The sequence below is a fragment of the Cinclus cinclus genome, chromosome 3 (assembly GCF_963662255.1).
Source record: "Cinclus cinclus chromosome 3, bCinCin1.1, whole genome shotgun sequence".
NCBI classification, from domain to species: domain Eukaryota; kingdom Metazoa; phylum Chordata; class Aves; order Passeriformes; family Cinclidae; genus Cinclus; species Cinclus cinclus.
The window spans coordinates 100,309,536-100,335,161 of record NC_085048.1 but is presented as its reverse complement, the minus strand read 5'-3'; the positions used below and the strand labels follow the sequence as shown (position 1 = coordinate 100,335,161).

General features: G+C 45.4%; 1 protein-coding gene across 1 annotated transcript; it reads left to right on the top strand.

Moving 5' to 3' along the window:
• Positions 1-10,356: 10,356 nt before the first annotated feature.
• On the top strand, positions 10,357-21,826 carry APMAP (adipocyte plasma membrane associated protein). The gene is made up of 9 exons (XM_062489390.1): positions 10,357-10,464; positions 12,890-13,006; positions 13,502-13,617; positions 14,773-14,865; positions 18,097-18,213; positions 18,712-18,886; positions 19,344-19,478; positions 19,825-20,017; positions 20,992-21,826. Exons 1-9 carry the CDS (start codon positions 10,373-10,375, stop codon positions 21,199-21,201), a joined length of 1,248 nt encoding a protein of 415 aa, XP_062345374.1. The 5' UTR covers positions 10,357-10,372; the 3' UTR covers positions 21,202-21,826.
• Positions 21,827-25,626: the final 3,800 nt, after the last annotated feature.

Sequence of the window (25,626 nt, the reverse complement as noted above, 5' to 3'; positions counted from 1 at the left end):
AGAAGGGAGGGAAGAGGTGTAGCATGAAAGGAGGCAATCCTTCTTTGCACGGTTACTCTGATGAAGGAGGAAATGCAACCCATCATCCCAACAAGGTGCAAAGCTGAAAAATTGTCCTTAAGCTTTCAGTTGCTGCCATCAGACAGAGCTGGCCAAGCTCCAGCTGAAGCACAGCAGTCATTCATTGAAGTTGCATCATAACTCCCCAATTCTGCTGCCACTCCCTTTGGAGCCAAGAGGCTCCTACAGACTCTCTGAAGTAGCAAGAGCTGCTAAGCTGAGACACGAGTCTGTATGGAGGACAGCTACTTTGCTACTGCTGCCAAAGCTTGACTTTGCCTGCTCGTGCCTTACACTGGTGCCAGTCTTGTGCTGCATGGGGTCAGAGCACTGCTATGTCCTGAGAAGGATATTCCACCTCCTTGCTCTTTCAAGAAGGAAAAGCCTTTTTCCAGCTCAACTGATAGGCAAGGCTATTCAGACTGCACTTTAAAAGCCCTACCTAAGCTTTTCAATTGGAAGATACCTCTGAGACTCCTTCTTTACTGTAATCACTCGGATAAGCTTGACAACTACATTTTCTCACACATTACCAAGCCAGTGTCTTTCCATCATGCACAGTCCTATAACACTTCTCTAATACCTTGCCCTATTTGATTTTAAGCCCAGACGAAAATATTAAACATCGCTTGGATTATACATATCTACCCCAAAACTTATCTGTGGTCTCATTTCATGGTGGAGGCCCAGGCACAGAAAAATTACACCTGACGTTTACAGAAGCAGCACCTGACTTTGCCAACACCTCTCCAGCAGCCAGTATTTGGCCAAACATATTATTCTCATGGGTGCTCAAGCTGATAGTCAAGGATCACAGTATTCAAAGATCTGCAGGATCCAGAGACATGCAATACAGTTCCCAAATGACACCACAAACATTCTAAGGAGAATCAAGCGCCAAGCCCAGCAGAGAACTCATCTTGAGATGCTTCTAAGGCCTGCCTCCTCTTCCCAACCACCACCTCTGCACTTGCATACATGGTGAGGGGTTTGACGTCGAACTGGATCACCATAAATGGGCAAAATTGTGAATATTCAGAGGTTTGCCTAAATACATGGAAGAGCTGACTGTTGAGAAGATCCTCACAAGATGGGAAGAGGGCGGTGAACAGCACACTGGAGCAGCAGACACCTTGGATTACCTCATCTCCTGGGATTCCTGGACATCCAGCTGCAGAGAGCTTTGCGGAGAGCCTGAAGAACTGCCAACAGGGGCACTGAGTGCCTTGCCTATAGGGGGGATCAAAGGCAGTCCCAATGACCCCTTCTTCATATCCCCTTCAGTGGCTGACAGCAAGGAAGTCTGAAAAGAGTGGAACACAGTGCTCAGATCAAGCATCCAGCCTTGCCCCCATTCATGGATCAAGACATAGACTCATGCTTTTTACTGTGACCTGGTAGTTATAAAAACTCAAATTCATGGGGAAATGTTGACCAGTGTGAGGAATGGAAAACAAACTGGTGAGGGAGATATCCAGTCATACGCTTGCCACATCTCCCCAAGTGCTCACTTCTCTGCAAGTGTGCCTATACTCCCAGCTGGAATCCACATGTTTGGCATCAAGAGGTTCTGGGGCACCCCTGCCTCCACTGGCCTCTTGGATGGTGTGGGAATGGGTTTAGATCACTAGGCTCTTCCTGACCATTAGGTACCTCACAGCCAGTGCAGATCTGCAGCCAAGTCCCAACACTACCATTCTGCAGGGTGACAAAACCTGCTTTGCTCAAGCCCCTCCTTTCTTCTGCTGCTTCCCTTCCCTCTTACAGTTGCCCAGCAGCCTTTGAGCTGCTGAGCTCGTGGGATGCTCGGGGCTCTCCAGCTCCCACACATCCATCATCTCAGCCTCACTGGCATCCAGGAAGCTGAGCAGAGCTCCCTGCCCTGCTGCTCTCTGCAAGGTCTCTGCCTGCCCAAGTTGCTCCAGGGCCCTCATGCCATGGCCAAGAAGAGGCATGGAGGCAGCAGGGGCAGATGCACACTATTCCTTAAGTGTCCCATCATTTCTGGCAAAGCTAAAGAGCCAAATCAGGCTCCACTGAAAGGCTCAGTTGCTGTCAGGGATACAATGGGCCCTTTCTCAGCAAGGCTGAAATCAAGGACACAAGCCTTTGATTGGACCTTCTGTTTACCAAAGCTGTTGTTCATCTGCCTCTTCCTGCACCCCAAGTGTCCTGGTTTGAAAGACAGGTGTTTGCTAAGGAAAGCAGAAGCCTCCCTTTGAACTGAAAAGTGTGATCCCTCCTTATTATGATTTTAAAATTAAGGGAGCTCTCAGGCAAGGATATGGGGGTAAGAATAACAGTTCTTTACTAGTGTATCTAACAAGAGAAAAACAAGAACAACAACAGCTATGAAATCAGCCACAAACAGAACAGTAACTCAGTCCCAGTGTTTTTTGGCTGCAGGCACCTTTTCCCTGAGCTGCAGTTCCCGGTGCTGGGGGCGGGCGGGTCCCGCAGAGCCACAGGACGGCTGGGGGTGATGGCAGCGCTGTCCCAGGGGGAGAGAGAGATGGAGAGAGCCCTCTGCTCAGTGTCGGTCCTGATGCTCAGCAGAGTGCTGGATGGTGGCAGGTTAAAGCAAGAAGGCAGCAGTGCAGGGTCCGACAGCAGTGAGGATGGCTCCCGACGCTGGGATGGCAGGGATGTGGCTGAGGCAGCGATCGCCCTTCTCGTCCGAACTCCACGGGGAAATGGGCCGAGCCAGAGCCTTCCGTTTCTTCTTCTGGCTGTTTGAATCTCACAGGGTTTCCCTCTTCTCTCCTCCCCCTTGCCACCAGGGCCCAGTCAACAGGTATCTTAGCATGACAATGGGGAAAATTCCACAGAGGGAAAAGGGAAAGAACCACCCCCCAACACCAAGGCAAACCAAAAAAGCAACTGCAGGTGCTGGCTCTGCTGCAAAGGCAATTGTGTGGCCTGGCTCTGGCTTGCTCTCCCCATGGCCATCTCCCATCCTTTCCCTCTGGATAAAGCCATGCCAGATCTCACAGCTGCCCAGAAGACGATGAACTCTAGAAAAAAATAGCATCAGAGACAACTGTGCAGAAGGCCATGGCTGTACAACTCAAAAGCTGAGACAACCTGCAACTGTCATTACAGGACTGCCTGTTCCAGCAAACTCCTTTTTTCCATCCAAACAAGGCACAGCTGACAGAAAACACCAAGACATCGACATCGTTCACACATAGCCATAGGATACTAAATTTAGAAGGATTGCTTGTCCAGATTGGACAATTTAGCTGCTCTGACTTCTTGTTGTTGTTTTCTCACCTACAAGACAGAGGAAGAACAGGACCCAGAAATTATTCAAAGACCTCTCCTGCTATTGATACATGCTGTGGTCACGAAGTCTGCACTACACACCCATTGCAAAGACAGCTTGAAGTGCAGTGTCCAACTGAGCTCTTCCTTGCCTCAGCTGCTTCCCTGGCCTCACACCACAGTAAATGGTCTCTGAGATCTGCCTACAGGACATAAACTGAACATCTGCCACACAGGACTTATCTTGGTCTCCTTACCTTACGTGCTTTTCCCTCTGAACTCAGCTCCTCGTTTATTGTGCTGTCCCCATTGTAGCCAGTGCTATTTTTCCCATTCTTCTGCCCTCCATTGCACGTGGGGCTCTGAGACAGGAGAGCTCCTCCGGATGCGAGGCAACGCTTTCGTGATTAAGTGCATATAGGAAGTGCATCCTCCAAATATTGTGAATGTCACAGGATTTCTCCCACACCAAATCTGCCAGCAGCTACTAGTCTGGGTGCTCTTGGATCTGACTCTCATCTAACCTCGAGACACTAGGCGGCTGAGTTTTGTTTTCCGTGTAAAAGGACCACCATTTGTGAGAAGGCACATCCCCACCTTTTGACACTAGGGGCTGGAAGAAGAGCTGGCCCTGGACACTGTCCTCATCAGTGTTGAAAGGAAGGTGCATGCAGACCAGGCCATAGAGTAGGATGGCCAGACGGTGGCTGAAGAGGATCCACTCTGGCGGGTAGTACTTTGGCATTCCTATGGGACAGGGACACAGCTCATCCAGCTGATGTTGTTCCCTCCCTCCCTCCCTCCCAGACAGCTCCTCAACAGCCAGCCCCTGCTCCTGCCAAAATGCAACTTGGCTGCAGCTGGCTGAAGAAGGATTCCCCCTCCCTCCCTCCCTGCGTCTTCCCCCTCTGGAAGCAAATGGGAGAACCTCCGCTGCCCGGCTGGGCCCCAGCTTTGGGCTCACCAGCCATCTGGGTGTAGAACGTGTCCTGGAGGATCGTGCCGCAGCCGAAGTCGATGAGCTTCGCCTCGCTGGTGGCCAGGTCAACGAGCACGTTCTCGGCCTTGATGTCGCGGTGCAGGACGCCGCGGCTGGTGCAGTGCCGCACGGCCCCCAGCACCTGCCGGAACAGCGCCCGCGCCACGGGCTCTGGCAGGAACCCCCCTGTGTGCAGCAGGTGCCAGAGGTCCTGACAGCGCTCCGGACGCTCCATGACCAGCGTGAAGCCGTCGGGCAGCTCGAACCAGTCCAGGAGCCGCACGATGCCGCGGAAGCCGGGCCACGACGCCATCCAGAGCAGCACCAGCTCCAGGGGCACAAGGGCGCCATCGTGCTGCGGGGGAACCGCGATGCCGTCAGCGGCGCCGATGCTGCACTGCGCCTTCGGCGTGCCCTGCCCGGCGCCACCGCAGCTCCCATTGCCCATGGCCCGGGACGCTGCGCGGCCCCCGCTCGCTCCACGCTCGCTCCCATCGCAGCGTCCCGGCTCCCACCCGGCCGGGCCTGGCCTTACCCCGCCCGCCACGCCCCGCCGCGTGCTCCCGCCGGCCCCGCTCACTCACCAGCCGCGCCCATTCCAAGATGCGGTCCCGGGACACTCGCTTGATGGCCACCTGCAAGCCAAGGCTAGCGGAGGGCTCAGCTCGCCACCCACGCCACCTCAGACCGGCCCCGTCTCTTACCGGGACGCCGTCGGCGAGCCGGGTCCCGGCGTAAACGCTGCCGAAGCCGCCGCTCCCCAGCAGCGGGCTGTCCCGGCAGAGCTGCTCCAGGGGAGGCATCTCCGCCCGTGCGGACGGCACCGCGCTCTCGGCATTCTGCCCGGGGCACCCGCCCACCCCGGGCGCTGCTGCTTCCCAAACCGGCCCGGGCTCCGGCGGCTGAGCTGCCGGGCGGCGGCGCTCGCACTGGGGAATGCGCCAGCGCCGGGGAGGGAGCCGGGTGGCTGCGGGCAGAACCGCGGGAGGGACCTCTTTCGGTGAGGAGGCCGGGGCAGGCGGAGCCAAAAGACCGTGCTGCTCCGCCAGCCCTAGAGCGAGAGGCACTTTCAGCGGCGCCAGTACGGAGGGAGCCCGGCGGAGCCGGCACCGCGGTAGGCCGGGCAGGGAGCGGCCCCGCCGAAGGGCGGCTTGTGGGACGCGGCATGAGCTCGGCTGGGAGAGGCTGAGAGGCACGGCACGGGAGTAGAGAGAGTGTAAAAGGGAGAAAGGCACGGAGAGCGAGCGGGAACTCGAGCGGAAAACCGATCGAGACAGGCGCTGCTGCTCCTGCTGCGGAGCCTCCGGAGAGCGAGGCCATTCTCCCGTGGCCTCCGCGATCCCCGCAGAATGAAATAAATAAATAAATAAATATGAAATAAATAATTGAATAAATCAACGAAATTAATGAAAGTGTTGGCTTGTAGCTTTCTTCTTCCTTGGGTGAGGCGAAGCATTTGCCTGGGAAGAATTCCCTGTCCTGATGGCGGTGTGAGAGTGGAAAGGAGTAGAGCCTTTAAATTTAAAATAGAAAAGACAAATCGTGTCAGTAATAGAATCTGTTTTCATCTTCTGCTGACACAGTTGCAGGCTGCCAAAAGACATCGTCTGCAATGTGGAACTTGGTCCCAAGTTTCTTTTTCTGCCAGAGGATGAGGAGGGGAGGTATCCCAGAATCCTAGAGTCATGGCATGGTTTGGTTTGGAAAGGACCTGAAAGATCACATCGTTGCAACCCCCGTGCTGTGGCTGGGGACCCCTTGCACTAGATTGGCTTGTCCAGAACTCCATCCAGCCTGGCCTCGTACAGTGTCAGGGATGGGGCATCCACAGCTTCTCTGGGCAATGTGTTCCAGGAAAGTCTTTTTTCTGAATCCCTCATCCAAACCTCCTCTCTTTCAGTTTGGTTCCTTTCTCCCTTGTGCTTTCCCTGCCTGCCCTTGTACAAAGTCCCTGTCCAGCTTTCTTGTAGGTTGCCATTGGGTACTGGAAGACCACAGTTCTGTCAAGCCTAAGCCTACACCTAAGTCTCTTTTCCAGGCTGAAGGAGCTCAGCTGTCCCAGGCTTTCTTTGCAGGAGAGCTGCTGCAGCCCTGGCAGCATCTCGGTGTCCCTCCTGGGCCCAGGATGCTCCAGCGCATCCCTGTCCTTGCCGGCTGTGCAAGGGAGCCCAGCAGAGCTGGACATGGCCCTGCAGGTGCAGTGACAGCAGCGTGGAGGGGCAGAATCACTGTCCTCCACCATCTGGCCATGCTGGTTCTGATGCAGCCCAGGATATGAGTTTGCAAATATCAGACATCTCCTGGAGAATCTTTCTGTAGTTTTGTGCCCCAGTCCCCAGCATACTCTCAGGAATGTGCCTGTGACAGCAGGGCATTCAGTTCCCCCAGGAAGGCCTTATTTGCAACGCAAGGTGAGAATACACAAAGTTTATCTTAAAATTCCAATGTTTTTAGGGAACATGGAAACAGGTGGCATAGACAATATTTTTTATGACAGTCTTGTATCCTGTGGGCTGACAGATTTTCATTTACTGAGATTACTCAGTAATCTTTACTGAGATTGCATTGCTACAGCCACATTGATTTCCACAGAATCATTTCTTAGTTGTATTCCTGCAATTGGGCCAGGAAGGATCAAATGTTCCTTTGAGACCATCTTTTTGTTCAATCTTTTTTGTTCGTTTTGCTGTAGATTTTCATGCTCTTCTGCATTTGAGTTTTAGACTAATCATACAGATGTACAATCAAGGACTGCTGAAGGTATAATGTCCTTCTTGATCATTTTCAGATCTGCATTTACACAGATTCAGTCTTACTTGCTGCTAAGACTTGCAATTCCTATTCCTTTTGGTGGGAATTCAGAATTTGTGGCCTGGCAAAGTTACATTCCCTGAAGGCTGTGTTAAGCAGATACAAATGTGTGCAGAAATTGCTGTATTATTCTAATGTCCACCTTCTGTCTACAGTATCACTTTGCTTGCACAGTCTTGATAAGATTATAAAATCAGAAGTTGTAAAGAACATTAAATAGTTCTGCTTTGGGTCCTTGCATCATCATAATATTTGAAGAACTTTGCAAGAGCATCGTCTCTCTTCCCAGTAGAAAGCACAGGTTAATGTTTTTGGGGTTTTTTTAAGCAGTGTTGCCACTGCAGCAAATGGTTTGAAATTTTGCATCCTTTTGTGTTCCAACTTTTTTCTTTTTCTCTGTTCATTAATTTTCACCTCTACTCCTAAGTATCTCCCGTGCATTACAGTAATTCTGACAGGAATTCACTTCATCTGATTCTAATGTTTAGGTGGTTCTCTTTCTGTAATACAGAAATACATTAATTCCTTTGAAATACAGGAGAAATACAGAAATTATTTTGAAATACAGAAGGTCCAGAAGGAGAAAGAAGGTCCTTAATCAGGCCAACTAAACTTAGCAATACACAGCTCCAGCAGAGAATACAAGCACCATAAGGAAGATTTCTGGGAATGTTGTCCTAGGAAGAGCAGAAAAGCTCATGCGTGCACAGTCCAAGACTCAGGGATCTCCAGACACATAGATCATGTGAACATCTAGTTATCTAGAAGGAACAAGGTGCTGTATGTATCTTTCCCTGTTTATATGTTGGACCACGTTCCCATTGGTTAGTATATGATCAGCCATGTTTCTCACCCTTTGGATCAATATTGAATATTTAATATTTAATATTAATGCTAAATATATTTTCTGAACATCTGCAAAGACATTTAATGCAGCTGTTGTGCAGAGTGACATTTTTTCCATATTATGTCTTCCATAGAAGAAGTATTTTACAGAGGGAATTTTACTGCCTCAAAATTCCCCATTTTCAATTGCAAGTCATCTCCATTTGCAATTTACACGGGTCCCTGGGATGGGTTTACAGTCTAGCATCTGTTCTTTAAGGCACTATTGCTGCATGGGCAGCTTTCCTTTCCGTGCCCTGGGCGAGGAGGGAAATGAAGGGTGCATGAACTACCTGAACCGTTGCCCTTCTACAATCTTCTATAGAGAGGGTAAGAAGAAAAACAAGTGAAAAAAATGTGCTTTTCTACCAGTCATTCCTTATGAACAGGCAGATCCAACAGCGTGCGGCGACAAGCAACTTGTAAATACCCTGCTCCACCAAGCGTCTGCAATTGGATCTGCAATGACTGGGAAAGTAATGAGATTTTGCAGTAATCCCTCTGCTTATGACTGCAAAAGGATCGCATCTTTCCCTACCCCTGTTCAGGTGTCAGGGGAACGAACTGCAAGGTACCGAAGGAAAATTACTTGAAACATTTGGCTACAGTGCTGGATGGTGTTCTGAAGAGAAAGATGGATTGTATATTGTCATAATAGGAATATGACAACTACACACACTCCTCAAAAATTGCAACTGGAGCACCAATCCATCTTGGCAATTTCAGGTTTTTCTTCAAAATCTTTCCTCACTCCCATGATAGGGAACAAAATTTTTCTTTCATGATATACCATAACATGGTATGGCTTTCATTACTATATGCAAAAAAGGTAGAACAGATGTTTGAAAACAAAACCTCTCAAAAATTTTCACTGAATAATAACTTATGAAATATTAAAAATGTAAAAGCGCTATCAAAGTATCTTCTTCTAATACTGAGGATCTTCCCCAGCAGAAAACAGTTCTCCATCCACAGACTGGGGAGGTTTTACACCCACTCCCCAAAACAGCTTTCACTCCACAAGAGACAGGTACTGTGGTTCTGATAAGGTTTTCATGGTAAATGTAATTTAAGCAAACTTGTATTAACTGTGGTAATGAACTTTCTGGAAGCAAACTTACACAAAAGGAACTTCAGCAAATTTGCACATGTAACATAATAGGATAAATCAATGTAAATTTTTTATCAGACGCCACCATGAATTGGAAAGAAAACTGTACTACTTAATTTTAAGCAAAATTTTAATTTTAGCTCATAGGCTTGTTTGTATTAAAAGCAGCTATTTCAAAATCAAATTCACATAAAATTCAGCATGTAAATAAGCTGATCATTGGTCAAGATCTCTTGTAGAAAGACAAGGACTCTGAATGACATTTCAACAACCTTGTGAGGCAACTGATGAAACTAGAACACACAAAACCAGAGTAGCAATAGCACCTCCCAGTGCACAGGATGAGAACTGAAATTGTGCCCCCACTTCAGTGCATTGTAAAATAAAACATCACCTGCAGACTGCTGCAGATTGGAAACCTGAGTCCAGCGCTGACCAGGGCAGAGGGAGCTGGAAAGTGCAGATCTTCCCACACTGGAGTTTGCCTTTCCTACTTGAAGTTGTGCAGGCAGCTCAACAGTTGTTTTCAAAAACTTACTGAGCACATTCCCATGTCCAGATTCCCCTCTCCCTGCTGTTGGACTGCCAGGGAGTTATACACTGGTGACTCTTTGCAGAAGGTGGCTGCCCTGCATCTTGTCAATCACAGAACTCAGAGGTGCTTCCTGAGTCTGAAGCTAAATCTTGGCTTCAAGCAGGAAAGGGAAACACAAGTAACTTGACTAGAGCAAGAATGAGTGTAAATTTGGTGAATCAGAAAAACATATTGTTTTTGTCGAAGACATTTTTATATTAGAGAGGAAATTTAGTAGTGCCTTTCTTGTAGTTACAAAGGAAAGGTGACAAGAAACACTTTCCTGCCAGTGGAATCTGTTTAAAAACTCACCTGTATGTCAAAATCCCCAAAAATATCTCTAACTGAGGTCTGGTGAATGAGCGAGAGCAACACTGTGTATGCCGCCGTATCCAAAAGACAAAGACCCCAAAACTTTCTTACGGAAGGAAATAATTTCTGGCACATGCCGGACACCTGTCAAGGACACGGGATTTCTGTAAAGGTTTTCTGCAATCCCAGCGGTTGCAGGTCGCCGTGGGAATGACGGCGGGGCCCCGAATGGGGCGTGGCCCAGGTTGATTGGCGTGGCCCGTGCGCGATGGGCGTGGCCGGTGGTGGTGGGCGTGGCTTGTGGTGGAAGGGCGGGGTAGGGCTCGAGGGGCGGGGCGCACTTCCGGTGCGCGGCGGGATTGGGGCCGGGGTCGGGATGAATGAGGCTGAGGGGCTGCGGCAGCGGCGGCCGCTCCGCCCGCAGGTCATCACCGAGGACAGCCCGGCGCAGGAGGCCAAGGAGGGCAGGTGGGTGCCCTGGCGGGGCGGCCGCCGTGACAGTGCGGCTGCAGGGCCGAGGCTGAGCCCGGCCTCAGGGAGCGATGCCCGGGAGGGGCCCTGGGAAGGCGCAGGCCGGGCCAGGGGAGCGGCGGGTCGATCTCGGAGTGCCCGGGGAGGGGCTGGGAAGGTTGGGGTCTGCCCCGGGGCTGGGCTGAGGCCGCTGCGGGCGTGCGGAGAGAGGCCACGGTTTGGTGGCTTGGCTGGTGCTGGGCGTTCTGGGGTGTCAGGCCGGGGGTACCCGCAGTGCTCCTTCTCCTCCTGGAGGGGACTGATGATGAGGAGGAGTTGGGACAGCGCCTGCTCACCTATTCTGCCGACCTTCAGGACCAGCTACCGATAACAAAAAAAATCGGTTTGATTCCCTTCCCCGAAACAACAGTTATCCCATTGTGGTTTGTACAGATTTATTGTGAGTGTGATTAAGTCCTGTGCCACTGTGGTTAGTCTGTTTATGTCTTGGTAATAACTTGAAGACTAACCTGCAGTTTTTCAACTGATCTACATCTGTCTGACCTTATAAACAGTCTGTTGGTGGCTAAGTTAAAAAAAAATCTATTTACAATTTTCTGTTTAGGAATTCTGTTAAAAAACACTTCATTGTGACTAAAGGCAATAGCTGTAATAAGGAAGTGGTAGTGTTTGCTTTGCCTTTCATTGCATAAGGTAGCTAATGACTGGTTTAATGTCTTTGCTTTTCAGTTCATAGTAACAACTAAATTGTTGTAATTATAGCTGGAGTCCTGGTAAATTCCTTTATTGATATTTGTGGCTGAAGGCTGTGTAGGATTAATTATCAGAGACACAATTGACTAAGGTTTTCTCTTTCACTGTTGATGAACCTTTACCTCAGTGATTCTCTCCTGTGACTGACAATTGTCACTATTCAGTATTGTGGAATTTTAGATTTTGAGTAGACTGCTTTTATATTTTTTTGTGAAGCTTTTGGGTTTTATTTAAATTCTTGTTGTTTCAGCAGTGTCTAAACTAGGTCTTGCAATTTGCAGGCTTGAAGTGTGTTTGCTTGTCACCTTGTTCTCCCTGCCTGTTTTCTTTATTGTCAGTTCCTTGCAAGTTTGGTTTGGGATCAGAAATATGGCACTTACTTAAATCATGCTTTTAGGAGCTTTAATTAGGTTGGCTTTGGCAGATGAGTTCCCATTCTGTTTCTGTTCATTCTCAGCTCCTTTTGTGTGAGGTGTTCTCAGCTTTCACAGAGGTGCTCAGATGTCAGTACTGTCAGCTGACAGTACTTTTAATCTTATACTGTTGAGCTTTCATCTCTTGAAGGACAGTGGACAGACAAGGCCAGAGGCTGAAGGCTTTTTATAAACTTGCGAATTGCCTTCTATTTTTACACCCTGTTCTCAGTTCCAGATCCAAGAGGATACAGACTTGGAGGTTTTGCTTCCTCAAGACAGCTACTGTTAAAGCAGGAAGTGCTTAAATCCTGCCTAGATCCTAATGCTTAGTTCTCGTTTTGCTGATAATCCCAAAGGTTACCTTGATGCTGGTATCAGTACCACAAGTACGTGTATTTAGCTCCCAGCTGGGATATTTGTGCTCTGGGCAGTGGTTCATATTTCCTACTGTCTGGGTGATTGACTAATGAAGGACAAAACAATGGAAGTGGTCCAAGGATTAGTGCAGAACCACCAGGCACTGTTTGTCTTTATTTAACTGATCCTGTTAGAAGCCTGTATGGCTAGGCCAGTGAATGGTTCGGAACAGCTAAAATTATATGTGCTGCTTTTCTGGTACAAGGCTATGATTTGTTGAGCTTGGCTCTCTGCTTTTCTCAGTAAATGCCTTACTGATTTCTCTAAAACTTGTAGAGAGCAAAATACAGTTTTCTCCCTTGGAAGAAATTTTTATGTATTTTATTGTGTGTTTTAATGGGTAAAGAGAAAATACTTAATTTCTTTTGTGTTGTGGGACTGGAGTTTCAAACCAACGTTCGCTAAGTTAAGCAGCCATTCATTTAGATTGCTCTGTGTCTGTTGTTGTGGTGGAAATCTTTGTTCAGAACTTGTGCTGGATAGAAACCATTGCCAAAACTAATGATCAAGTTAAAAAACCCAACCAAAAAAACCCCCTGTTTCTCAGGTGGTTTGTTTTGTTTTGGGTTATTTTTTTGTTTGTTTGTTTTTATTTTAGACAGCTGTAACTTGTAGCATGAATAAAACCTTCACATAAAAATGTTCAGCCTTTTATGCCGGTGTCTTGAGACATTTCTCTTACTCTAATATGTTCAGAGTGGACCTTGAAGGTGAGGATGGGGGTAGTGCAAAAGTATTACTGTTTCCTTTTCTGAAGAAAAGAGGCTGCTACAGATTTTTAAGGACTATTGCATCTGAAAACAATGTTAATCCTATTTCTTATTTGGTTTTGGCAGTACTTACAGCAGCAAGGTGTTCCGTGTTACCTTCCTGACTTTGGCTGTGTCTGTGGCTGTGCCAGTGCTTGGAGTAACTCTTCTCCTGGATTGTCCTATTGACCCTCAGCCCATAAGGTAAATGATTGTTTTATTTTGAAGCAAATGTTCTGGATGCTTAACTTCTATGTGCTCTGTTGTTTTGTTTCAGCAAACAAGAGTTAACAGTGCAAAGTGGTTCTGTCTGGATTGAGAAATTGGGGAGTGATTGCAATATCATCCACACCCAGTCTGTTTCTGAGCCATCTTGTGCAGTTGTGTGTCCTGCTGAAGGACAGCAAGTTGAAGGAGCTGAATTACATTCTTTAATAATTAATCTAAAAAATTATTTTCTGCTACCCAGGCTGTGAGTACAGTTTGTAACACTCGCACTCTTTCCTTTTGTGAGACAAGAGCTGCATTTTCACTAAAGGCCAAGTGCTCAAGCTACTGCAACACCTTTTGAAATATGCTTTATGCAAAGCATAAATCAGGTGTGCAGGAGTTGACAAAGAGGAGAAAACATTATCAAATTTGTTGCTCAAGAATGTTTGCATTTTGTGCAATGGATCACGTGGTCCTCCTGTTTTGTAGTTTGAAGGAGCCTCCCCTCCTGACGGGTGTTTTAGAGCCCAACACCAAGTTACGAAAAGCTGAACGGCTGTGGGAAAACCAGCTGGTTGGACCAGAGTCCATTGTCAATATTGGGGGTAAGCACTGACAAAACCAGCTTTTAAAGAAGGCTGTTTCAATGTTGTTCCATTGGTAAGAGTTTGTTCAGCAGTAGAGCTCTTAGATAACAAACTCTGGGAGTTGTTTTCTAAAAGTGATTATGTTATGCAAAAAAACCTAGGTTCTCTATACTGTTTTTCTTCTCTTTTGTGAGTTCAAAATAAATCTTCTTCTCAGATTAAAAATCCCTGTCTTCCAGGACTGAAAGCATCAGCAATGTAGTCAGGGGCTACTTAAGTTTGAAGAAAATGGTCCCATTTTTCATTTGGCTAGGTCTTAATCAGGAATTAGTATTTAGAAGCTACTGCCTGTTCTTTTAAAACTCATTGCTGCTGATGGAGCTGAATTTTGTGGTGTACATCTTTGCTTTTATGACAGAAAACAAATCACAAATTGATAAATAGCATATTTATATTTTAATGCTGTTGCACAATATCGTATCCCATATTCATAACTCCTTCACATTCCATATTAATTTCTCTTAAAGCTTGTATTCTTCTTGGAAGAAATCTAGCCAACATAGGTGCAATCCAGTACTCTCGTGGCAGGTGGGTTCTTCCCAAGTCACAAACCCATGCTTCCTCTGAGCAATTCCTTAATGAGTTACCTGTCCTTCTAATGCCATGACATCCTTGTAGTTGGAACCTGGCTTTGTGCATGGATTGTTTCTTGTGCTTCCTGAAGCAGGGTAAGGCTAGGAATTATTCTTAACCCTTACTGAAAGAACCTTCAAGTGCAAGAGGTGCTCAGAGGGTGCCATATTCATGTCTTTTCCTTCTACTTTATCTTCTAATTTAGTAGTAAAATATTTGCAAGAAAATACATTACCCAGTAAGAAGCTACTTTAAATTCTTACCTCAGATTACACTAGTCTGTTAACAGTGTGCTAAAGGGATTACCTGAAGCTGTGGATTTTTTTTATGTTGTCTAGTTTCATCAGTCTCATTGGAAACTCCTTATGGAAACCTTCCTGCAAGGGACAGCTGACCTATGAGTGAAATAGTCAACCTGACTGGGAATAAGTTTTCTGTGAATAAACATTGAAGTCTCCTTATTCCCTACTTCATGCGAGTAGAAGGATGTTTACCAGCATTGTTTTGTGATCAGCCTAATCACACAAGTTGTTTTTGCAGATGTTCTGTTTACTGGGACAGCTGATGGGAAGATTATCAAAATTGAAGATGGGGAAATACAAACAATAGCCAGATTTGGCCATGGTCCTTGTGGTGAGTGACAGCTCTTGAGCACAGTGTGCCTTAAAATGTCTGGGTCAAGGTCATGTGTTGGTTTAACTGTGTTCAGTCTGGATTGCAGGTGCATATCTTGCTCTGCAGAAATTTGTGGCAGAAATATTAATGTATTTGAATCAGTGAAGTATGAGTGAAAATATGTACGCTGGAAGGAAGAGTAGAACAGAGGGCCAGAAGAATGGAATTGAGTTGATAGCAAAGCACACAGTTTCCAGCAGTAAAGTTTAAGAATGCAAGGGGGTTTTGTGTCATGGCTGCCAGGCCTTCGCCATGGATGATGTGCTGGTGGAAAATCCTGCATCTTAACATTGGGAGGAAGACAAGAGTGAAGTGCATCACAAATAAAATTCCTTTTCCTATTAGTCCATCCAGAAAAAGCATCTGTCTTAAGAATAAAATGGGCAGTATCTTAGTCCAATATTTGTGGAAGCTGAAATCACTAAGATTCTGAGCTGAGGGGCCACCACATAAAAACTGAGGACTTGTAAACAAGTGTGAGTGAATGAACTTGAGGTAATTTGTGAGTAGGAAAGTGTCTTGGTTTCAAACAACTGTACAGATGGGACACTCCAAAATTAGTTATCTCTCCTTGTATTTTTAACCCTTCCTTTTTCACCAATAAGGAGAGATGAATGTAAGAAGATGTAAGTGAAAAAAATAGTTTACTTAAAAATACAACAGCAACAACCAAGATAATAGTAATAACCACTAGATACAGAAGTACTCAATCCTGTTGACAAAGAATAATCAACACAACAACCAAGCCTCAATTACCACAGAACACCCCCTCATCCCCCAAACAACAGCCACCAGGGAACAAGGACAAAACAGAAGAATCCTCGAGAACTGTTCCTGTCCAAAACCAGTCAAATGCTGCTGATCCATCTGCTCCACACCACCTAACAGGAGCTCTTCTGACAGTGACAACTGGAACTGGGTCAGTGGCTGGGACTCCTCGAGAGAGGGGATGGTGCTGGTGGAACTATCCTGGATGGCAGCAGCAAAAAAAGGTCTGAAGGAAATGCCCTCCCTTGGCCCAGAAACAGGGCTGCCCCTGGCAATAGCAGCCAAAAAGACATTACAGAATTCTCCAAAGCCTGGAGATAAACAAACCTGCAAGGCTGCCTTGCACTGCCTTGACTCAAAGAACCTGACCCAGGCAACTTTCTTAGCAGCCTGGCAAAAAAAAGCTGCAGCCTCAGCTCCAAAGCCGTCGGGAGAACAGAGGAGCTCGGTGTGCCTCTTTCCTCTCTTTTAAAGATACTCCAGGTCATCTGTCTCCATGAGCCTGGGGTAGAACATCCCAGTTCTTCTAGCTCCTGGGTTCTAAAGGCGCGGTGGTCATCTTGGGCAGGTTGGTGTAGGGAAGATATGGAATACAATACACACTTTTTGGGCTACCCAGGACAGAAGGATAGCAACTTACTTAGAGATTTTTGAAAATAAATACCACCTTTCTTATCTACAGAATTTTGCCTTGCATTTTGTTGTATTCCCTTCCTCTGTTTGTAAGCACAATGGGAGTTGTGGCTGCGCTTGATTTAGCAGAGATCCTGCACTGGTCATAGTATCTTTGTTTTCTCACTGCTAAATTGCAGTTATGTCTTGTGGAATTCTGCACCTCTTTCTGAATGAATTATTTGCTTCATTTAATGCGATTTCTGGAACTGAGTGAGGAAAACTAGTAGCAGCTTATTTATTACAGAACCATCTCTATGGGGAGCTTGGCGTCCATCTCAGCAGTGCCTGGGCAGTCTGAGAAGTCTGGCTGGTGATTGTTGGGGACTGATAGGAGTTTTGTTTGTGGTAAAGATACAGAAGCTCACCTGAGGTTCCACAGCCTTGTGCTGATTCCCAGGTAGAAATTAAGGTCATGTTCATAATTTATTCTATGTAATTTTATGTGGATGCTCACACAATTAGACTGTGGGCTGATTTGGCAGCGCTCTCTTGGCTGCCTGATATGTAGAAACAGCCTTGGTAGGACCGCTGATGGGAAGCTGGATTTAGCATTAATGCGGGGGAGGGGGGCAGGTGTGAAGAATCACCTTTCCCCTACTCATTTCCATTGGACTTGAACAGCTTGGGAGAGGTGGGAAGGTTGTGCTGCCTGGTTTCTTTGGGGCCAGAGTGGTAATGGGGAGCCTGGACTTTCGTGCTCCTTGAATTGGGAAGTGGAAAGGCTGGAGGCCATCTGCCTTCTCCAAAAATTTCTCTTGCTAATTTTTCAGACTGCTGATGTTCTGAAGTTCTTAGCTCTTCAGGACTCAAATATCTGCTTGAATTTATCTAAATTCTTTGGATTTGCAGAATTCCCCTTCCTCCTCATATAGAAGTCTTCAGTGTCTTTGTCTTGAGAAACTAACTGTTTCATGACAATGTTGGACCTTTCCAGAAAAATAAAGGGTTTTTTAAAGCAAAAATTATTTAATTGTAAAGACAGAACACCCCCCCCGCCCTCCACTAAAAAAAACCAAACCTGCACTAAAACTGATTCTTTCTGAGTAAAAGGATTTTGTTAAATTGGGCAGCTGTTAGTTACTAGCCTGAAAGATTCTATGATTACCTCTAGACTGGTGAAAACACGGCATGGGGATATCTGCTTTACTCTCGCCTGGTAAAGTAGGAATAATTTCTTTAAATCATTTCTTTAATGAATATATGTGCCATATGTATGTCGTAGAGTTTTTATAAGTCACAGTTTGAAGCAGAGGTCACATGTCTAAGCAAAGGGGGGAAAAAAACCCCCACAAATATTTTATTCTCTATTTTCCATCAGCCAGTGATATCTGACTGCTTCTCAGGAAGCAGGGCTGCAGCACATGTAGAGTTTGTTTTGGAAGGCAAATGTAAATAATAATTGCTTCCCCTTCCTCCTTTTTCTTAGCTTTCATATCTCAGCTGACACCATATGGCATTGAGTATCCCTTTGGTCACTTTGGGCCAGCTGTCCTGGCTATGTCCCCTCCCAGGATCTTGCCCACCCACAGCCTACTGGAGGGGGAATGTTGGAGAGAGCATTGATGCTGTGTCTGCCCTGCTCAGAAGCAGTCAAAAAACTTTATTAGTTGCCTGTGCAAAGCACAGTACTGGGGGGGGGGGGGGCGGGGCTCTTCATCTCAGCCAGACCCAACACACCTATGTAGGTACCCTGAATGCCTTGTATTTATTTCTGTTTGGGAAACCATTTTAAAATTGTTTCCTCAGGAGGCCGTGAAGATGAGCCAACGTGTGGAAGACCACTTGGCATGCGAGTTGGGCCAAATAACACCCTGTTTGTGGCAGATGCTTATTACGGACTCTTTGAAGTTGATCCTGATACAGGTATGACGTTTCAGCTCCAAAGTTTTCTTCCACTGACAAATCTGGGCTGCATTTGCAGTTTTGCCAGATGCTGCAGGCAAAACAATGCCTGTCTTTTTTGTGAAGTGATTTGAAGCTGTCTGGATGAAATGAGTCATGCAAGAACTTGATACTTATTTTCCTGTAGCAATCACTTCCTCTCTGTATATAGCTGTCTGGATCAGAGCTACCAGTGACTTATCTTCTGGCATTACATGGGATTTGTTGTTAAAATTGGTATCCCAGGATCCATGAATAGAGCTCTGTTATAGCTGTTTTGGTTTTCATGAAAGGAAAGGAAAAAGATTGATACATAAAACCTTTTGTCATGTTTGCTGTACTTTTGTTTCTGCCTTGATCTCACTGTGGTAGTGAAAAGCTCTTCACTTTCCTGTAACCCAAATCTGCACAAAGCAAAGAGATGCATTTTGGTGTGGCTACATTGTGTGTCTTTTTTTTTTTCCTTTTCTTTGTAATCAGGTGAAACCAAGATGCTTGTGTCAACCAAAACACTCATAGAAGGCCAGAAGTTGTCATTTGTAAACGATCTTACAGTGACCAGGGATGGGAGGAAAATCTATTTCACTGACTCCAGCAGTAAATGGCAAAGACAAGACTACTTGTTCCTGGTTATGGAAGGCACGGATGATGGGCGGCAAGTATTTCCTTCCCAAGGCATTTGACTTGCTGTAAACTCAGTTCTAGGAGAGAACTTCACCACTTCCTTGATCTTCATGTTTTTTTATCTTTATAAACCCATCTTTGTGAACACTGCACTGTGCAGTGGAGGGTGAGGGAATTGTGTGGGTGTTGGTAATGAGACCTGCAGCAAAATAAATGAGAATCCCCTTTTTCCTTCAAGAAGACTGGCATGGAACATTTGTTTTAAAAATTGAGGTGTTAGTATTATGTTCAGCCCAAATCCTTCATGAATGCTGCCAGTCTCAAGTGCCTTGTTATTTTTCTTGTGTTCATAAACAAATGCTTCCTGGCTATTCTGCCTTTTTAACTTCAGTGTGGTGCATGTGAGAAAAGATGGAATGCCTCAAGAATGAAAGTATTTATGAAGATGCATAAATACTCATTTTCACTCAAAATTGGTTTATTTTCAGCCTCCTTGAATATGACGTAATGACAAAAGAAGTGAAAGTCTTAATGGTGGGGCTGAGGTTTCCCAATGGTGTGCAGCTCTCTCCTGCAGAAGACTTTGTCCTGGTGCAGGAGACAACGATGGCTAGAATCAGAAGGTGGGTATGACTTTGGAATTATTGCTAATCTGTGTAGGGGTTGTTTATGTAAATGAATGGAATGACAAAAGAAACCCTATACTTCAGTTAGATCCAGTTAAAAATGACAAAGAAGGTGATCTTCCTCAATACTTAATTTTTAATTTTTAATTTTTTTTTTTTATCACAGGCTCCTTAAGCACAGTGGAGTAAGCTGACTTTTTTCCTGGGGAGAAGCATGTGGCAATGCTGTATTTCCCTGTACCAAAATAACATGATTTTTTTTTTCTTTTAAATCTTGTGACTCTCATTTATTATTTACACTGATTGAGTTAAGATATTCTAATCTATTATCTATAACTTCCAGGTATTATGTATCTGGGCTGATGAAAGGTGGAGCAGATATGTTTGTTGAGAATATGCCTGGTCTTCCAGACAATATCAGGTTAAGCAGCTCTGGAGGATATTGGGTAGCTATGGCAGCTGTGCGACCCAATCCTGGATTTTCTATGTTGGACTTCTTATCTGAAAAAACATGGATTAAAAGGATGATATTTAAGGTAAAAAGAAATATTAAAGACAACTTTCTTAAAAAAAAATCACCTTTAGTAAAGGAATGGAAGTGATAAATATGTTTGTCCTTTTTTCTTCCTCTTTACAGGAAGATTAAAAAAAACATTAGGTGCTGTGGTTAAAACTGTTGCTGCTTTCCCCTGGTAGAACAGCCCTTATATATAAATAGGTAGAAAAATTTAACATTTGCTTCTTTGAGTAGCAGGTACACATCTCTTAAGTTGCCTTCCATCTTGATCTTAGGAAAGAAAAAGAGACTATCTCTAACCATTCAGCAAGACAGGATCTACAGTTGGATATGTGAAGACTTCACCTGAAGTGCCTAAACTGCTTATTGCCAGGTGTCTGAAGAGCATTTGGGAAGTGTGAGCTGTTCCCATGACTGCCCTAGACACCCTAGGAGACAGTGTATGTTGTGGGTGGTGTTAGGTGACATTTTGTTCTGGTTCACTATGCTTGTTTTTGTGTCACCCTGCTTTTAGGATGAGCAAGGATGTGTTTTTTTAAGGGCTAAAGAAACAGCATGGTGCTTTTTAAACAATGCAAAGACTTGAAAATACTTCTGTCCTTGAAAACAAAAAAATTAGCAAGCAGTGCTTAGGATTCCATTCCAGCTGCACAAGCTCTGTGCTGTCCGTGTCTCTCCTGGTGCATTGTAGGAGCACTGAGTGATTCCATGGGGAGCTTGGCATCAGCTGCACCAGAGCAAGCTGCCTTCTCTTTTGTGGGCAGCCTTTCAGCCTGCATCTGAAGTAGAGTGAGCTTCTGCTGATTCTTTTGTTTCTTTTCAAGTTGGCTTTTCAAATATTGATGTGTTAACCCTGTGTAAGAGTGTTCACTCAAAATGTGTCCTTGTGTTCTTAGCTGCTGCTTCTGAGGTGTGTGGAGTGGTCTTTGCCTGTATAAATGTCTGAGATAAGATTGTGGAGAACAAAACCTTTGGTTAATTTTCTTCTTTCAGTTGCTGAGTCAGGAAACTGTGACGAAGTTTGTACCTAAATACAGCCTTGTTGTTGAACTCAGTGAGACAGGATCCTACAAAAGAAGCTTCCATGATCCCAACGGAGTGGCAGTAGCTTATATCAGTGAGGCACATGAACACAATGGACACCTTTACCTGGGATCCTTCCGCTCTCCTTATATTGGCAGACTTGATCTCCAGCATGTTTAACTGCCTGCCTATGAGGAAGTCCCACCATCCTGTCGTACTCCGGAGGTGCAGAGGAAGCATGTGCTTGAGACAGAGTGTGACCAAGGACAAAAAGTGACAGTCTAAGGTTCAGGAGCACTGTGGCCATAGGAAGAGATACAGCTTGCTGTACCTGTCCTCTGTCTTGGGTGACTGCTAATGCTCTGGAGTTGGCCTGTATTATTGTTCATATCTAAGGACTATGGTGAGGCATCTTCATTCAGTTCTTTGTTCCTCCAAGGAAATCCATTGATTTTCCTGTGCCCAGCCTTGTTGGGAGTCATCTTGGACACCATCATGTCACCTTTAATACAACTGTATATCCTCTTACAATGGAAAGATTTGTGATGGATGGAATTTAACTGTGTGTGATTTGGGTGGAAGAGGGTGGCTTGCATGTGTTTATTTCTGTTTTAGTGCCTCCTGCCCAGGAGGGATTACAGTGCAAGTTCTAATGTTACACCATGGTGCTGTGGTAGAGGCAGCAACATCCAGGACATGCCTAGGAGTCTAGTTATTCCACTGGGTTTCTTCAGTCCCAACCTGTGCAAGTAACATCAGACATGGCAGTTAACTGTTAATCAACATGCAGAATCAAATTTGCAAAATCAACTGTTACCTGTGGACTCCTGTGTTTCTTTGTAGCATTGAGGTCAGATGATGAATGAAAGTTGCATTTTTTGATGTTATTAAGGACTTGTTCCTGTGGGTCTGAAAAGGGTTGTTTGTAGTATTTCCTCCATATTTTACCAGGTCCTGAAAGGCTTCTGTTCATTATCTATTTGACTATTCCAGGGAGGAGAGGAATCCTTCAGGAATCCTCTTCAACATGCTTTTTATGAAGACCTGGTAAGGATTTTGGGGAAGATTGGTATCTGAAGATGGATGTCAACTCAAATGGTCCCTGTAAAATCTACTGTTAGTGGATGAGGAAGGCTTTGGTGGAAGCTTTTGGAATGCAACAGTAGCTCATGAATGCATCTCCAAGGACTTCCTCTGGTACCAGATAATCTGCTTGGTAAATATGGACAATTCTTTGCTGCCAGCTATTGCATAGGAAAGCCTGTGCTGTTATATTTTGTGGCTGGAATGGCTGGCAGCACAAAGGAATTCCAGACAATAACTCAGTTACATAGAGGAGCCAGGGAGGAGGGGGCTACTGTGGACCTTATGCTCACCAACAATGAGAGCAAATGTGCAGTTCAAGAGCAGTATTGGCTGCAGGGATCATGAGGTGGTGGAGTTCTTAGGGGAGGGAGGAGGGTGTAGAGTGAACTTGCTGCTCTGGATTTCAGGTGGGCAGACTTTGGCACCTTCGGGATCTGCTTGGTCAAATACCATGGGATAAAACCCTGAAGGGAAGAAGGGCCCAAGAAAGCTGGTTGATATTCAAGGTTTACCTCCTTCAGACTTGGGAGTGATGCATCCCAGTAGAGAGGAAGTTAGGCAAAAATGCCAGGAGGCCTTGTGTAGATGAACAAGGAGCTTCTGGACAAGCTCAGACCCTAAAAGGAGGCCTATGGAGGGTAGCAGGAGCTGTAGCCTGGCAGCAATAGAGAGATTGTCTGAGCAGCCAGGGATCAGATTAGAGGAGATGAAGACCTATGAGAATTAAATTCTGGCCCTGGCCCTGTGGCCAGGAACATCGAGAGTAACAAGAAAAGCTTCTGCAGGTATGTTAGTGATAAAAGGAATACTAGGAAAAAGGACCCTCTCTGGAAGGAAAGTGGAGACCTGATTACCTGAGACATGGCAAAGGCTGAGGTGCTCAATTACTTTTTGTCCATCTCCACCAGGAAGTGCTCCTGCCACACTGCCCAAGTTGCAGAAGGAAAAGGGTGTGGGAGACTGAAGAATCATCCACTTTAGGAGATCCCATTTTAGATCATCTTAGGAACACGAAGGTCCACATGACTTGCTTAAATGCATCTACGGATCCCAAAGGAACTGATGGATGAAGGGGTTAAGCCACTATCCATTATATATTGTATATTATAGTTGAGGAGTTGTGGTAGTCCAGTTAAGCTCCCCCCAGCTAGAAAAGGGGAAAAAAAAAAAAAAAAAACATTTAAAAAAGCAAAGAAAGGAAGACCTGGGGAACTACAGCTTGTCAGTCTCACCTCTGTCCCTGGCAGAAGACTGGAACATGTTACTCAGAGAAGTTGTGGATGCCCTACCCATGGAACTGTTCAAGGCCAGGCTAGATGGGGCTCTGAGCAACCCAGTCTCATGAGAAATGTCCCTGATGATCTTTGATGTACCCTCCAACCCAAAGCATGCTATGATTTTAAATAAGAAGTTTTGCATCTTGAAGAAATAGAGGGGTTATTTCAGCAGCTATGTAATTTAGTGCACTGATACTTCAGAATCAAAGTTTTTGCTGCTCTCTCCTTCTCTGCCACTGGGTGACAATCGAACCTAAACTTATTCAATTGCTGCATTTCGTCACCTTTGGAAAGGAAAGAGATTTGCTATAAATACATAACAAAAAGCACCAGAAAAAGGGAACATAATGCTAAAAATGTCACCTGATTTCACTGGCCTTCTGTTCTTCTGTTAATGGAGGGCTATGCAAATGAAAATTGCTTTCCTTGTCAGTGCCTCTGTCACCTTGTTCTGTGTTACTGTCAGGCTGCTGAATCAGGCTGACTTGTTTCTGAATAGGGATGGGCTGCTGTCTTTGGGAAAACCCAGTCCAGGGCAGACTGCTTCAGTACCAGCTGGTTAGCACTGCTCTGCCAGCCCTTGCAATTATTTATCCTCTTCTGGTGGAATATGAAAGTTAATGGGATCCCAAGTTGGGGTTGATAAAGCAAATCTGCTGTGGTGATTCTTTTATGTTGATGCTTTTGGCACCCTTGGGGCAAGCCTTTGCCTCTTGGTACACAGTTATCACTAGTGATTTATTTGCCAAACTGTTTCACCAAGTAACCTTTGGACAGAGTAGTTAATTTTTTTAAAGGTACTGCAGACTGACTGGACTTGTACCCTGTAAGCTCCCTCTATTTATACAGGCTGGACAGACAGGCTTTATTCAGTCTGAGAGATTAAATATCTCTGAAGTCTGTGAAGTCCCAACTGTGGTAGGTGGCACAATGCTAAGCAACAAACCTTGCATGCTGACAGGCTGCTTAACCACAACATTGATGTTCCATTTCTCATAAGAGCTTTAACACTTCATTTTAGCTGGCTCCCATTCCCTGTGTTGTGCTGGATCCTGATAATCCATCCATGTTATGCAGAAGTGGGGGGATCTTTACTAAAACACAGATGAAACAAGTTGAATGACACTTATAGGTATCATTATTCAGAATAAGGGGTGCTTAAGAACAGTATTTTTCTAGAAACAAAAAAAATCTCTAATCTTTGATTTGCTCTCAAATGCAAGAGTAAAGCAGCAGCACTAAAATGCCTGTGGAATAAACAAACTGGCATAAAGTCCTCTTGATGCTCCTGTGAGGACTGGTTTTACAGGCTCATTTCACTTCCACAGAGGCTGAGTCAATGGTGTGTTGATTTTAGATGGATGGTGACACCTGCCTTGAGCAAGGAGAAACCTGGAACAAGTCAGGCTTGGAAAAAAAACAGCCAGTCTCCTCTTTTGATGATATAAGTGCAGGAACATGCCACCTCTGCAGCTCTGAGACTGGCTCCTCTCTAGTGTGAAAAGTCTTACTGGATGCAAGAGCATTTACAGAGGTATCCAGTGGTCTTGTCACAGCTTTTGGTGGAAGAAGAAAGGGGCTCTAGTCCCTTAAGAAGGGAGGAAGTCCTCTCTTAATAACTCCTAGAGAAGCCTGAGGTTGCTTCCCGTGTCTTAACCAAGTTTCTTTCGGGAGAGACTATGACATATGAGAGAATGTTGCCCTGTGGCCTAAAAGGCTTGGAGAAATTTTCGATTTAATGTAAAGCCCTGCAATAAAACTATCCAAGGAAAGGAACTGAGCTGGAGTACACCACAGATGTGCATTTAAAGAATGTGTTTTGTTTTGCCTTGTTAATGGAATAGATGTTTCTGCAGGGCACAAGTATTGAGAGGATTTTGCTGAAAGTATTTAAAATGCTACTCCACAGTTAACTGCCCTGTTTCTTGTCTGGAGCAAACTTCTGTGCTAGATCTGCTGAAACATAACTTATGTGCCCCCGACACTTCTATGCAAAGATTGGTTTCTCAGTGTGAACATCTTATGAAAGTGATTGCAAAGCCTTGACATAAATCTGATTCCTTTAAATTTGTGTCTGCTTTATGCCTTGAAAAACTTTGCAGGTGAGATAATGACCTCTTAAGCTTCTGAGGCTGCCTGCTTGGTGATCACAACTGGGATCTGATGATGCTGACACTTGGCCTGCTCATCTAGCCTGCTTAAAAACTGTACTGCAAAAGAATGAGCACAGGGGCAGCTGATT

Coding starts and splice junctions, on each gene's coding strand:
- APMAP (XM_062489390.1), top strand. CDS start 10,373: ATGAATGAGGCTGAGGGGCTGCGGCAGCGGCGGCCGCTCCGCCCGCAG. Junction 10,465..12,889: donor CAGGAGGCCAAGGAGGGCAG/GTGGGTGCCCTG, acceptor TGGTTTTGGCAG/TACTTACAGCAGCAAGGTGT. Junction 13,618..14,772: donor GTCCATTGTCAATATTGGGG/GTAAGCACTGAC, acceptor TTGTTTTTGCAG/ATGTTCTGTTTACTGGGACA.